General features: G+C 35.7%; 1 protein-coding gene across 4 annotated transcripts in view; it reads left to right on the top strand.

Moving 5' to 3' along the window:
• The window catches only part of adamts6 (ADAM metallopeptidase with thrombospondin type 1 motif, 6), a 293,482-nt gene that overhangs the window by 36,602 nt on the left and 242,562 nt on the right, over positions 1-14,318 (top strand). For all 4 annotated transcript variants that reach the window (XM_069924504.1, XM_069924503.1, XM_069924506.1 and 1 more), the window contains 2 exons: positions 4,526-4,609; positions 5,011-5,156. In XM_069924504.1, the coding sequence (XP_069780605.1) occupies positions 4,526-4,609; positions 5,011-5,156 (230 nt within the window). The remainder of the gene's footprint in view (positions 1-4,525; positions 4,610-5,010; positions 5,157-14,318) is intronic.

The raw sequence follows: 14,318 nt of genomic DNA, 5'->3' as shown, positions 1-14,318 counted from the left end.
GTAATTCAAATACAAAGCAATGATTTTCCGAAACAACTGTGGACCAGACAAATTGACATTATTGTACAATCAAGAAGATATAATAATAGCCAGTAGTGCCAAAAGAAGAAAATCTACACATTGGAAAAAGATTTCAGGTTGCAATAAGAATTAAAAAAAAAACAGTTGTATATTTGCAGAGAATGAAGTGGTTTATCTTGGACTAAAAGTAGTGGTAAATGGATTGCAGCATCAAAGGCCATTGTGAAGGCAAAAAGAGTAGAAAACAGTGCAAAATTTAGGTATTACTATGGCCTGGTATTTGCCATGGTAATTATTGAAAGAGTTTGCAAAAGAACTGATTTTAATAACATCAGTTATTAAAATAATAAGAAGGTTGGAATTTTGGGCAAAGCTCAGTAAAAAAAAAGGTTCTTGGAAATTGGTTGCATTAGTTCATGACAGTACATCGAATATACAAAAAATTCATGATTTCAGTTATGGAGTAGTAGCTATTATATAGGTAATGAATGATAGTCATTAAAAGCCAATTGCATATGTTGATATGAAGTGAGAGAAATTAAACTCAAATTGAAAAAGAGGCATTAATGATTTTTTTGGGGGATGGAAATGTTTAATCAGTTCTTATTTATCACAACCGTCAACTTTTCTTTGGTTGTCATAATCCAAAATTAGTTCAAGGTAGCATGGAGAATGTGAAGGTGAGCTATCCTCACTGCCAACATGATTGTGCAATAAATATCAATGTATAAAATAAATATGATTACCGATGTGATGTTATGATCACAGTTTGAGAATTGGAACATGGAGGAGGGTTAAAGCAAGATCTTTGCATTGAAAATAGAAGATGATCATCTTCTGGATACAGCTACAGACCTAACAACTTAGTGACAAAAATAATCAATTCCTAAGAACTATGGAAAGATACGGTGAACCAGACAAATGTCCTCGAGGGCATGAGTCCTTGCTAAGATCAATAAAGTAAGTTGGTGATGGAGAAAGATTGTGTCAAATGGAAACAGAATTGTCATCCTATGTTTGTCATGAAGAATTTTATATTGAAGATTTTAGAAGAGCTTCATTTAAAGCAGTGCTCTAGTGTCATAAGCATGAAGGCAACAACCAGAATTTTGTTTACTATTCTGGCTTCAATAAATATCTTGAAGAACTATTAAACAAAGTCAGGAAGAGCAAAGAATTGGTTTGGAAATAGCGCACAAAACCATTCCAACAGTGAGAAAGGAATTGATCATAGGGAAATACTCAAAACATATCCAGATGAAATATATTGGATCCTTTACTCAAACAAAATATACTATTCAAACAGTGAAATACATTTCCCCATTTTATTCTGTTATGACTTATCTGATAATAGTCTTCAGTTTCATTCATTTCCATTTGAATGTTTTATTAAAATAAAATGATGCTCACATGTATTTCACCCTATCATTTCAAATCAAACTGGAGCAAAAATGCTTGAAGGTCCGAAGACAGAAGGATTACAGGAGAGCTCAAATTTAATAATTTGACATCTAATAGCAAACTTCCCGCTAAACTACTGAATGGTGCAATATTCCACAATTCCTGCTCAGGTCCTAACATATGGGAGTCTTCAGAATATAATTGAGCTCAGTTCAAAAGCATCTTGAAGGGTGAATGAAAGAGAAGCACTTGAGACAGACACCAAATTATGACTCAACTATGAAGAGAAACATTTTCAATGACATGTCAGTGTGTGTGTTTCAACATCAGTGAACAAATCTAATGTTCGGATACAAGATGTTAAAGAAAATGTTAAAGTAGTTGTTACAGAGATATCTTGTGAAAATTGAAATAAAAGTCAGAAGTGAACGAGAAATCACTTAATTTCAACAAGAGATGTGCAAAAGAATACCAAAGCATTATGTGATCATAATGTGTGTTCCAGAAATTGATCCAGAGGAGATTGGAAGAAGTGACACAGGAATGAATGCAATTGAACATAAGTTCCTTTGAGAAGATCAAGGAGATGATGTGATTATATACATTTCATAAATCTTTCTTTTCAAGCAGAGGAAATAGTGATATGCATGTAAACGTGTTAAGATGACTTAAGTGCATACACAGCTTGGCTAAAGAGGATGGAATAAACAAGATCGATGTGTTTGAGAAGTGTTTCAGTGACTCATAAAGGCAGAAAAAACAACCCATACATACGTTTCATGTGGTGATTCTGGTTAGTAGGTTGAGAAGTATGTTGTTGATCATCGGGGTTATGCGGCAGAATCAGGATCTGTAAGGCTAAGCCATTGGTTGTGAAACAGAGTTGACAACTGATGTAGGGCATGCTCTGCCTTACTGTCAGGTTTAGAGAGGGTTGATTACTATTCAAGTGAGGGGCAGCTGAGGAGGATCCACAGTGAGGGATAAGATTTCAAGTTTAAAAAAAGGCACATCTATCTAGTTTCCCAGCATTGGTCCCTGTAGGCCAGGCCACATTTGATGGAAATTCATGGAACTGGCATGCAGAGGTCAGTTATGGGCCATTGGCATTGCTACAAGTGTCTGGTTCCATCGTATTTTAATGTGCAAGAAAAACAGAGGACATGGAAGAAAAATTGTAGACTTTGAAATCAATGTAGTGAGTTCTCAATATTTCATAAGAGTTTTTAAAATCGTAGATATTGATTCATGGTCAAATAAAAATTGCAGTGCTTAATAAAATTTTGAGAATTTATGCACTTATTAATAGACATGCAGCCACATGTTTAACATTTTGAAATTGATCATGAGGACTCCACTGAATTTTCTCTCATTTTGTATAAGGAAAATTTCCCCTGCACTCAGCACCTCCCACTTGTAGTTTGAAGAAACAACATCATTGTTGTAAATAGCATTGAAGATTTCTAATGGTGTTTAGTTTAAGTACGAGGTGGGATTGTGATTTAGTGGGGTTGGAGAAGCCCAATTAGTATGAGCCAGTCAGTCCTCATTACAATTTGTTGGCAGATCTGTGAATCATGGCAGCATGGATGCTGGTGGGGAGAGCTGCTTAGTTGTTAAATTCACTCCTGGAAACTAAAAAGAATTCACTTTGGCAATATTGGGTGGGTCTGACTCTCTGAAGAGGGAAAGTGAAGTGTAAGGACAGGAGAAACTAATGGTTATCTTTTGGGCATTGAAGGGAGATTTCTATTGATCCTTGATGACCAGGAAACAATTGTTTTATTTTAAATTATGCACTTTTAGCTTTATGCACCTCTAGCATTTTGGTGTAATTGTAGTGAACACACCAAAATGCTAGAGGAACTCAGCCAGTCTGTTCAGCATCTATAGGAGACAAAGATATATTACCAACGTTTCGGGCCTGAGCCCATCTTCAAGGAAAAATCAGAAAAGGCAGAAGCAGGACATATCAGAAAGTCTCAGAATTCAAACATGGGGAGGAATCCAGACCAACAAAAGGTGTTAACTGGATATGATAAGGGACAAGGTGAGAATTTATCATATGTGCGCAAAAGGAGACAGGGAGAGGAGAGATAATGGGGGAAGAAGAGAGCAGGGAGGGGGTTTAATGAAAGCTGCAATAGCATGGATCTCCTAGTGTCCACCCATTTAAATTCTCCATCCCATTCCCTTGCTGACAGGTCTGTCCATAGGCTCATGCGCTGCTAGACTGAGACCACCTGTAAATTGGAGGAACAACTGGGCACCTCCAACCAGATGGCGTTAATATCAACTTTTCTGGCTTTTGTTAACCCCCCCCCACCCCCTTCTTCCCCCATCATCTCTCCTTTCCCTGTCTCCTTTCGCACAGACATGATAAATTCTCACCTAGATTCTGAAAAGATCGGTGGAGTTTCTCCAGCATTTGCGTGTTTACTTCTAGCTTTGGACCTATTACATGACAACTGGCAGGGAATCCACTTAGCCATCTATTAAATATTATTTCTTTGAACTTAAATTGCATATTTAAAGGAACACACTACTGGATTTGGGCTGTTGTTCTTAGTGCCTGGATTTTAAATTTGCTTTCAGATGTATCAGCTCAGAAGGTTAACTAAATCCTAAATCAAGCTTTTTCCAAAAAGAGAAAGGGTTAAAATGTACCCATTTCTAACAGTTGATTATATTGACTACCTGAGTTACATGACTGACTCATAGCCTATGCAGTATACACCTAATTGTTATAAACTCTGGTTGTGTATAAATGTAAAAATATAAAAGAAGCAGATTTTTGAGAACATAGGAATTTAATTTGGTGGTTATTTTTTAACCTCAGATATCGATTTTTAGATTTGTGGAATAATTTTCTAACAACCATGTTCTTGGCATTCCCAGAGAGAAATTGTGGCGTCCTTTCCCCTGTCCATTAAATCAAGTTTTATTTGAGCAAATGATGCTCTGCTTTGGGTCAGTGATTGTGTAAAAGTATCTTCACAAAGATATATTTACTTTTGATAGTTTTATCACAATAAAATAGAAAGGAAGTGAGGCATTTTACTTTTGTCTGACTTTGTGTCTTTTCTTATTTTCTGGAGGTCAGGTTGCCAAACTTTACCGTGATTCCAGTCTAGGAAATGTTGTGAACATTATTGTCACTCGTCTCATTGTTCTTACTGAAGATCAGGTAAGAAGAGGAATTCAAACTAGCTATTCCCTTTCATAGTTATGCTTTGTGGATGATTGTTTTGGTCAATTAATAGTGAAGTTCTGTATTAGAAAAATACTTAGGAAAGAAATACTTTGGTCTTGTATTTAGCCACATTGTTAATGCTTTCCATAGGAATTTGTTCATGTGAAAAATATTTCTCCCTTTGATTCTTCCTTGCTGAAGCGTTTAATGGTGTGTTGAGCTGTAGTAAAGTAACAGAAAGTACCAGAATAGAAAATTATTAAATGAAATAAAGGGCAGTTTTCAAAAAAAGCAAACCTCACTTACTAATTATCATCTTCATTGTTATTCTTTGAAGAAAAACTGGTTGTTGAGTAATGTATTTGGATTTCTCTGGTGTACTTGTTGCATTGTAGCCAAACTTGGAGATAAACCATCATGCAGACAAGTCCTTGGACAGCTTCTGTAAGTGGCAGAAATCCATTCTTTCTCACCAAAATGATGGAAACACCATTCCAGAAAATGGGATCGCTCATCACGATAATGCTGTTTTAATTACTAGGTAAGATGGATGTTCTGGATGTTTGCATAGAGGCTCTTATGAAAAGTAAAGTCTTTCATTTTGTGATTAGTAATATATATGTTCCTTCAGAGTCTTTGTTTCAAAGTCTTTAAGGTTCTCCAATATTTCCAAGCTTCTTCTGCGAAAGCTCTCTCAACTCCTAGAAGAGTGTATGAAGTTTCACTCCTCCCTCTTAACAATTGAAGAGGCTATGCATGGTGACTAACCTAAGCAGTTTAGCTTTGGAGATGAATTGAAACCAGATCTGTGTTTTCCTTGTGTCCCAGCCTTGTAGCGCAACAATATCGAGTCACTCTAACTTCAAATTTCCAACAAATTCATTTCCAATTTGTTTTTGACTCTTTTGAGTAGTCTGAGCATCAAACGTTTGTTGAACTTTACATTAATCGGGTTTACATGCAAATGGGTTTTATTCTCATTAAGAGATTAAGAACACTTGATAAACGTGTATCAAGGAAGTTCGAATAATCATAATGTTCAACCCAAATTAACATCCTGTAGATTTGTTTCTTCATGCAATTTCTTAGACTGACAACAATTTAAACAAATGCTTGTAAAGGAAAGCTCTCTATCATTTCAGATGTTTGTGAAGACATGACTGCATTATAAGTCAGGTATAACAGTAATTTTAAATCTAGAAATAGCATTGAGCAACATTAAAACACTAACATCTAATATATTGGCACAAGATTAACTGATGTGCATAGGGCAAATATGACTATTTGTCTGTTTGGAAGAAACTTGAGCAATTTTGTGCCAGAGAATAAGAAATAAAATGCATTTTAAAGCATATGATGTATTTTTGAATATTTTTCTCTATGCGTCACTTGTGACTTAAATGTAGTAAAATGCATGAAATCTACAAGAACCATATTTAGAAAAAGCAGTACTGCTCTCAAATTAACATTATATGAGTATTTTGTTCAAACATCTGCCAGCAAAGTTAATCATGTTTTGATTTTGTGTCAAGCATAGGTGGAAACACTGTTGCTTTTTGATAATAGATTAAAATAGGCTTTTTTTTATTCCATTACCAATTAAAATAAATTTATACATAAGGAGCAAATTCCATTTGTTCACATTAATATTTCTTCTTTTTCCAATTACCTTAAATCCTGCATTGACTGTAGCTGAGGGATAGTTAGCTGCGCTGCTGAATGTGTGATCAGGATGGCCTGCACACTACATTGCTCTGTGTTTTCCATTCAGTGACTTGTAATACCTGTATCTGTAATTAGCCTTTAGATTACCTCTGGAGTTTTCTTCATTTCTTAGTCCGTTTAGTCAATGAGGAGCTCAGCTATGAGTCAGGGAGATAAAAAGTTGATCTCCAGTCTTTTGAGTCAGCTGATTAGATATTACTGGCACTTTGTCCCAGTAATTAACTGCCAATATACCAGTTAACCTGTCAATGTGAACGCTCCCAAATTGGCATGCAGGCGTCAGATCACCCCGGGGATGGACTGCCAAGGAAGAGTGTATCATCCCCAGGGCGATCTGACACTAAGTTTCACACTTAGCCCAGTGTGAAAGGGTCAATTTAGTGAAACGTTGATGACTTATTTGCATGATTGGAAGAACATGAAGGAAATAAAAGATTATAAAGAAGATATAAACTTTGTATTCAATTTACTAAATCCAGATCAATGTACTATGATCTTGTATTTAAACAAAATTAATGCATAAAGAGAGAAACATAAAATTAGGAAGGCAATAAAACACATAGGTGCACATTTTATAAAGACCATGGGAAGGTTAGAGAGAGAGAGAGAGAAAGAGAGAGAGAGAGAGAGAGAGAGAGAGAGAGGGAGGGGGGGATGGTGGACCTGCTCTCCCAGAATTCCATGTGGCAGAGAAACCCCTCCATGAGTGTTCCATGCTCTGTGCATACAGCCCTTTCTCTGCTGCATGGAATTCTGGGAGGACTGTCCCACCATTGCTCTCTCTGCAACTTTCACACAGTCTTTATAAATTGTGTACCTACGTGTTTTATTGCTGCTACCACTTTCCCAAGATCCTTTATAAATGAATAAAAGTTTATAGAGGTCAACAAAACAGCAGTGGCTGAAAGGATCATACTGTGCTGTACATAATGCTTAATTTGTTTTATTAGGCATGATTAATTTTGTTTAAATAGAAGATCATTTGGATGCGTCATTCATATGTCACCGGTGGAGGTAGATGCCCCTCTCCCCAGGGATGCCTGGTGGTAAGTGTTAAAGGATGTAGAGAACCAGTTAACAGTGGTCCAGTGTGAACAGCAAAACTAGCTTCTTTAACTGGTTCACTGAACGGCCAATTTACCAGTTAGCCAATTTGAAAAGGCCTTTTATTACAGGCAGTTCAGTTAGTTGCAGCACTTGAGATATAATTTTGGCATTTTGGCAAGGAGAAGGAATGGGGAAGGAAGATGATTTGTGGCCTCCATTGAGATTATGTTGAAATCTGTAAGTTTCTATTTGTAGCAAGGGTGGACAATGGCAAAAGAGGTGAAGGGATTGTGGGAAAAACACCAGGATGCCATTGGTATTTATTTTCGGGACAGGTGAGTTTTGCAGTTACCCACACCTTTCTCATTGAAAAATGCAGTGTCACCCCTAGTAACCATGCCTGGAATTATTGCCAATTACTGGGCCCCATTCCCAGATGTCAAAAACAGGAATATCTGTTTTTAGCTGCAAGGCATACTGGTATGTGGTAACACAGTTGCAGTATGTTATCTAGTAAGGTCACTAAGTCAGATGTCTGTCTTTCTTCATACACACTAGAAAATGTCACTGCACAGAAAACATTTGTAATCATATTCAAAAGCACGAGACCAAGAAATGTAGTCTAGTGATACTATTTATGTTTATTTTGCAACACCAAATAAAAAAAAACTTTTTAAAAAATAGAATGTTTTATGGGTTTTTTTAAAATTAAATTTAGACATAAAGCACGATAACAGTCCATTTCGACCCACGAGTCCGTGCTGTCCAATTTACACCCCGTTAACCTACACCCCCAGTATGTTTTTAAACAGTGGGAGGAAGCAAGAGCCCCCAGACAAAACCCATACAGACACAGGGAGAACATACAAACTCCTTACAGACAACATGAGATTCAAATCCCGGTCCTGATTGCTGGTGTTGTGCCGACCGCAATGCCCACCATGGCACCCTTTGTGGAAGGTATGTCCTATTTCCATATTTTGTATTATCAATTCTCCATTTGTACTGAGATAAACATATAATAGAATGTGATTGTGGATTAGTCTGGGACAGAATGTAAGCATGTTTTAATATGTACACTTTTTCAAATTGTAATTGCACACACTAACAAATTAAATTCTGATATATGATAACATCGTAGTTCTAAATTAAATTAGAATTCTGCTTTAGATGAAAAATGTGAATAGTATACTTGTAGCTTTGACCAATATCACTTTGATCTGTAATTAGGATAATGTGCATGCAATTTAGCTTCCAGATGGAAACAGAAACCCAGTAGTAAACTGTTAAAGGAAGTTGCATATTATCCTTCCAACCTTCTCTGGTGAAATGGCTACTTTCCTCTGGAAACTCTTTTTAACCACATCATTGACTTTTATGATGTATAATTTGGGGATATGGCTAGGCCGAGTTAGCAGGTGCATAAATGCAGCATTTTGGAGAAATCGTACGAATCATTGTTCGATACTTTGCAAATATTGGAACCAGTACTGATCAGTTTGGCATTCATTCTAGCACATTATATATAATATAATGATGCTTGCATAAATTAGAATGAAAAATAGGTGTGTGGGATGACAAGGTATTACCTTCAGAAAGGATTATTGCCATACAGCAATAGGAAGCAAGTTTCTGGCTGCAGTTAGGTTCTAATTTCAGCTGCAGAATCAGGAAGAAATACATAACAGATATTTCCCCACATGAAAGAAAGAAAATTGGCAAGAGAGTGACCCTGGTCTATTCTGGTGACTGTGTAACTGCTTTATGAAATGCAAAGACTTGGAACCTCCTGCTGTCTTGGCATGAAGTTGTGATATAGGGACTTAGCTGAAGTAGTACCATTATGAATAGCTCCTGCCAACTTTGAAATACTTCCATATAACCTGATAATAACATTTAGATTTGTTTAGCCTAATGTATATATTTTCTTTAATTTTTTTTTATAAAATATGATTGGTATAGATGTTCTGGCCACATGAGCGATATTGTTATTTCATGAGCATTTGCATTCCTTTTAAGTCACTTATGCAATGCAGCATGTTTGATGACTATGACAGCACTTTCACATTTGTATCAGACCATATGAACTACTGGAGTTCATCGCTTTACAAATGAGCCTTGCATAATCATTTTCATGTTTGTTAATTCAGATGGAATTCATATGTTGATAGAATTCATGAATTAAATTGGTTGTTTGCTGTAAATCTGGATTTGTTGTGAGTTTATAACCTCATTTATTAAAAATCGCCGGCAAGTATATGAGAGGGAATTTATATGCACCATAATCCAATGAAGGTATATTATCATCCTTGAAATGTATTTTCAACTGTTAGTGAGGTACCATATCAAAATTAAAATTCCTCTGAATTTTTGACACCATACCGAAGTGAGGCAAATTGAAGTATACTGCTCTTTCTTCATTTTGTATTGAAAATTGTGAAGCTTAGGGACCTCACGTTTTTCTTACATAGAATTTACATTTTCTTTCTGTTCCAAATTTTTTTTCCTACCTTCCATAGTGGCTGTTGACACATGAATAACCAAAACTCGAAATCTCCAATATCTTACGTGAGTTTACACTGAATACCGGAAGTGTGGTAAGAAAAGAGGCAGGACTTGCAAATATATGCTCATCATTAGCCCATTGTTTCCTGAATGCCTGCAGTTAATTTTAGACTGCAAGCATTGTGGAAAATTTACCAGGGGTCCAGGAGGTAAAATTTCAGAATGGGAATGAATCCCTTATTCCCGTTCTGATCTTTTTACACAGACGGTATATAAAAAAGATCAGACAGCGGATGTGTGAAAAACGTATGTCTAATTTTCTCTGGTATAATTTGTAAGTATAAGCAATAGTTATTTGAACTGTGTAGTTGGATAAGGGTGGTTAAGAACAGCTGTTCTCCTTGTAGAATGATAAAATACTAAAATAACTTTTGGCAATCTGGATCTATTGACAACATAATTATTCATAACCCCATTGCAAATTGGTGTAGAATGCAAAATAGTGATCGAAACAGAAAATTATCTGGGGTGGGATCATTAACAAAAAAGTCTAATAATCGTGGTGTAAAATTTCTTAATTAGAAAGTACATATTAAAAGACATCTCAGAGGTTTAGCACCTCTTGATGAAGAAGTGGTGAGAAAAATAAATGCAAAGGATATATGCATATGGAAACTTGAGGAGGCTTCTTTGAACCAACGCAGTTGCTCGCTGATCACTGTTTTACTGAACATTTTGGAAGCAGGTTATGTTTTTCAGTAAGCATTGTTCTTTGTATCTATGAAAATACTTCCTCATGTCTATTGACAATGCAACTGTGGCTATGGTTTTGCTGTGTTTTGCAAAGATTCTCCCTGGAACAATCCACACAGGCACACCTCAAGGATGCATGTTTACCCCACTGTTCTACTCACCATACACCCATGACTATGTGGCTAGGAACAATTCAAATGCCAACTACAAATGTGCCAATGACACCACGGTCATCGGCAGAATCACATATGGGAATGAGGGAGATAGATCAGCTAGTTAAGTGGTGTCACAACAACCACCTAACAACCTTTCACTCAATGGTAGCAAGACCAAGGAGCTGATTCTGGACTTCACAAAGGGGAAATCAGGAGAACACAAGCCCGTCCTCATTGAGGGGTTAGCAGTGGAGTGGATCAAGAACTTCAAATTCCTCAGAAAAATATAATGTGTAAAACCATGGCCAATATGAATATATGATTGATATGTGTAATATCTCAGATATATCTTATGGAAGTGCTTGTTTAAACATCAATAAAAAATAAATTTAAAAAAGAACTTCAAATTCATGAGTATTAATATCTCAGAGGAGCTGTCCTTGATGTCCATGTCGAAGCAATCACTAAGAAAGCTCACCAGAGGCAATACTTCGTCAGCAGTTTGAGAAGATTTAGTATGTCACTAAAGACTCTCAAAAATTTTAACAGGTGTCCCATGGAGAGCATTCTTTCGGGTTGCATCACTGTCTCGTATGGAGATACACAGGAAAGGAATAAAACTTCAGAAAGTTGTTAACTCGGCCAGCAACATCATGGGCATCAGTCTTCACTCCATCGAGGACATTTACAAGAGTTGGTATCTCAAGAAAGCAGCCTCTATCCTCAAGGACCCCCACCACCCAGGCCAAGCCCTCTTTACACTGCTACTGTCAGGAAAGAGGTATAGGATCCTGAAGACAAATACTCAGTGGTGCAAGGACAGCTTCTTTACCTTTGCCATCAGATTTCTGAATGGATAATAAACCACAGACACCACCCCATTTTCTCCATTTTTCTTGCACTATTTATTTATTTTGAAATGTAATTTATATTAATATAAATTTCACGACAAGTTCATGTTAATTAATTCTGATTCAGCATCGATCTGGCATGTTTCAGGACACCTTGCACAGTTGCACACTGGAGAGGTCACAAACTTGGCAAAGTGCCTTTAGCAGTTTCATGAATGAATCTGCTGCTGAACTCTTTCACGAGGTCCAAAGGCAGAGCAGAAACTTGTTTAGATTTAAGCTGAAAAATTTGCTCTGAATTCTGCATCACATTTGAAATGGTATTGCTTGAACTCATCCATTGGCAATAAATAAACAGGGATTAGTTTTTTTTAAAGAATATTCATATTTGGGTTACTGTTTTGAATTATTTACAGGCAGTCTGAAGTGCATTTAAGATGAATTTTTATTCTTTAAAATATTTTTTATCCTTTCTATTGCTTTTTAAATGCTTCTGAAGTCAAGTGCTTTGAAAAATCGACAGCTTTCGGGTCAGTATTTTGTCATCCTTCAGAAAATTTCAGAAGAGTTTTGTCAGTGGGGCATGTTCTTGGTCAACCTCTGTAGAGTATTTACAAATGCTTTTTGATCAGTAATATAGTTCAAAAGTGGTGGCTTATTTACAAAGATTGGTCTCAAGCTATGGACATGTAGAGTTCTCCAGCTCATTAGAAAAACCGGACTCAAGATAGAAATCTAGGTACAACACAAATACATCATGTGACTGTCATCCAATTGAATATAGGCTGTCCATAGTTAGAAACAAAAACTGAATTTAGTGTTATCAAATCAAAGAAAGAATTCTACAAGCAAAGTATTTTACATGCTGTAATTCTGAAATAGATTAAAAAAAAACTCAGATTATTATGAGTTGATGATCTTCCATCTGAATTTCAGTTTATTTTTTGTGAATTTTTTAATAAATATGCATAATAAACTCTTCAATATCAATATATAATATATATATATATATATATATATATATATAATTTTTTTACAAAAACAAACAAAACATCCCCCCCTTCATAATATAAATCCGCACACCGTCAGGACTCACATTTATATTGACCATAAAAATCTATTTGGGGAAATTACCTGTATTTATAGCAGCATAATTTTTATTGTTATAGTTACAATTGGGCCCCTATATGATCCAAATATGGCTGCCTTATCATATCATGTCATATTCTTTAAATTATATGTAATTTTTTTCCATAGGTATACAATTGTTGATCTTTACAGTTCATCATGCTATATGTAGATGAGAGTTAGATCTCCAAGTCATTGCAATACATTTCTTAGCCACTGCTAAGGCTATTTTGAGAAATGAAATTTGGAATTTAGTTAATTTATTGGTTATTTCAATAAAGCTACCTAAAAGATGAAGCTCCAGGTCATCTGCGAAGGCCATTCTGCTATCCATGTAAATATTTCAGCAATATCCTCCCAAAAGGGCCACACCTTCACCTATAATTATGTAGTATTTAAAAATGCTCCTGTTTCTGTTCCACATCTAAAAGACATCTCTGGTATTTCAGATTTGGATCTATGCAACTTCTGTGGCATAAGATGTAGTTGGTGTAAGAAATTGTATTGAACTAATCCGTATCTTGCATTTATAATTGATGTAAAACACCAATCAGACCAGCATCTTTCTGATATTGTAAAACCTAGGTCTGCTTCTCCTCTCTCTCTTGACCTCTGTAAACCTGGATTTGCACTTCCACTCTGCAGAGCATAATACATCTTTGTTATAAATTTAGGGGTGTTCCCCAGCCAAATTGTTCATTCCATTTCGCTAATTTCAGGTGGGACCAAAGTTGGTCCCCATCTTTCTCTCAGGAATGATCTTGGCTGAAGAAAATATAAGAAAGTCCCATTAGCTACTCCGTATTTTTGTCTTAGTTGTTCAAAAGACATAAGAAGTCCCTCCGCATAGCCATCATCAATATATCTTATTCCTTTTCCTACCAGAGTTTAGTATTCTGTTGCCCAGATTCACAGGCATCAACACATTTTTACATAATGTGCTCTTTTCCAATCTGCTTTTTTTCCAATTCACTCATTGATTTCTTGCCATATTCTAATCATGTATATTAATATAGGATTATGTCTTTTTTGTTATTAACTTAACATTCCACTTGTATAAAGTATTTTGCTGTCCCCTCTCTTATTGAATACAATCCCATTCGGATCCAAGAAGGGGGAATATCTTCGTTAAAGAAGAATAAAAAATCTAGCTTGTGCTAGATCCTAAAATCCAGAAGCTTAAATCCTCGTAGTTTATGAACCCATGTTAGTTTTTCCAGAGAAATCTCTGCACCTTATAATTCCATAGGAATATATAATTATTTAATAATTTAAAGAATTTTTTTTTAGATAGTGCAATAGGCAGCGACTGAAAAAGATATTGTAATCTTAGCACCTCATTCATTTTAATACAATTTACTATTTCCACTAAAGTGATCGGCAAGTCTTTCTGTAGATCTTTGTCTATTTTTTCTAAGAAGAGTGTAATTTAATTTATATATTTAAATTATCTGTCATTTAAATATTTGATTCCTTCTGCCTTCCATTTACATTTACTACCCTTTTAAAATCTTTCATATTCAAAATTTGTCAAAGGCA

This window comes from Narcine bancroftii, chromosome 3 (assembly GCF_036971445.1).
Source record: "Narcine bancroftii isolate sNarBan1 chromosome 3, sNarBan1.hap1, whole genome shotgun sequence".
In the NCBI taxonomy this organism is placed as follows: Eukaryota; Metazoa; Chordata; class Chondrichthyes; order Torpediniformes; family Narcinidae; genus Narcine; species Narcine bancroftii.
The sequence above is the reverse complement of the archived record's forward strand: the minus strand, read 5'-3'. Positions and strand labels throughout refer to the sequence as shown.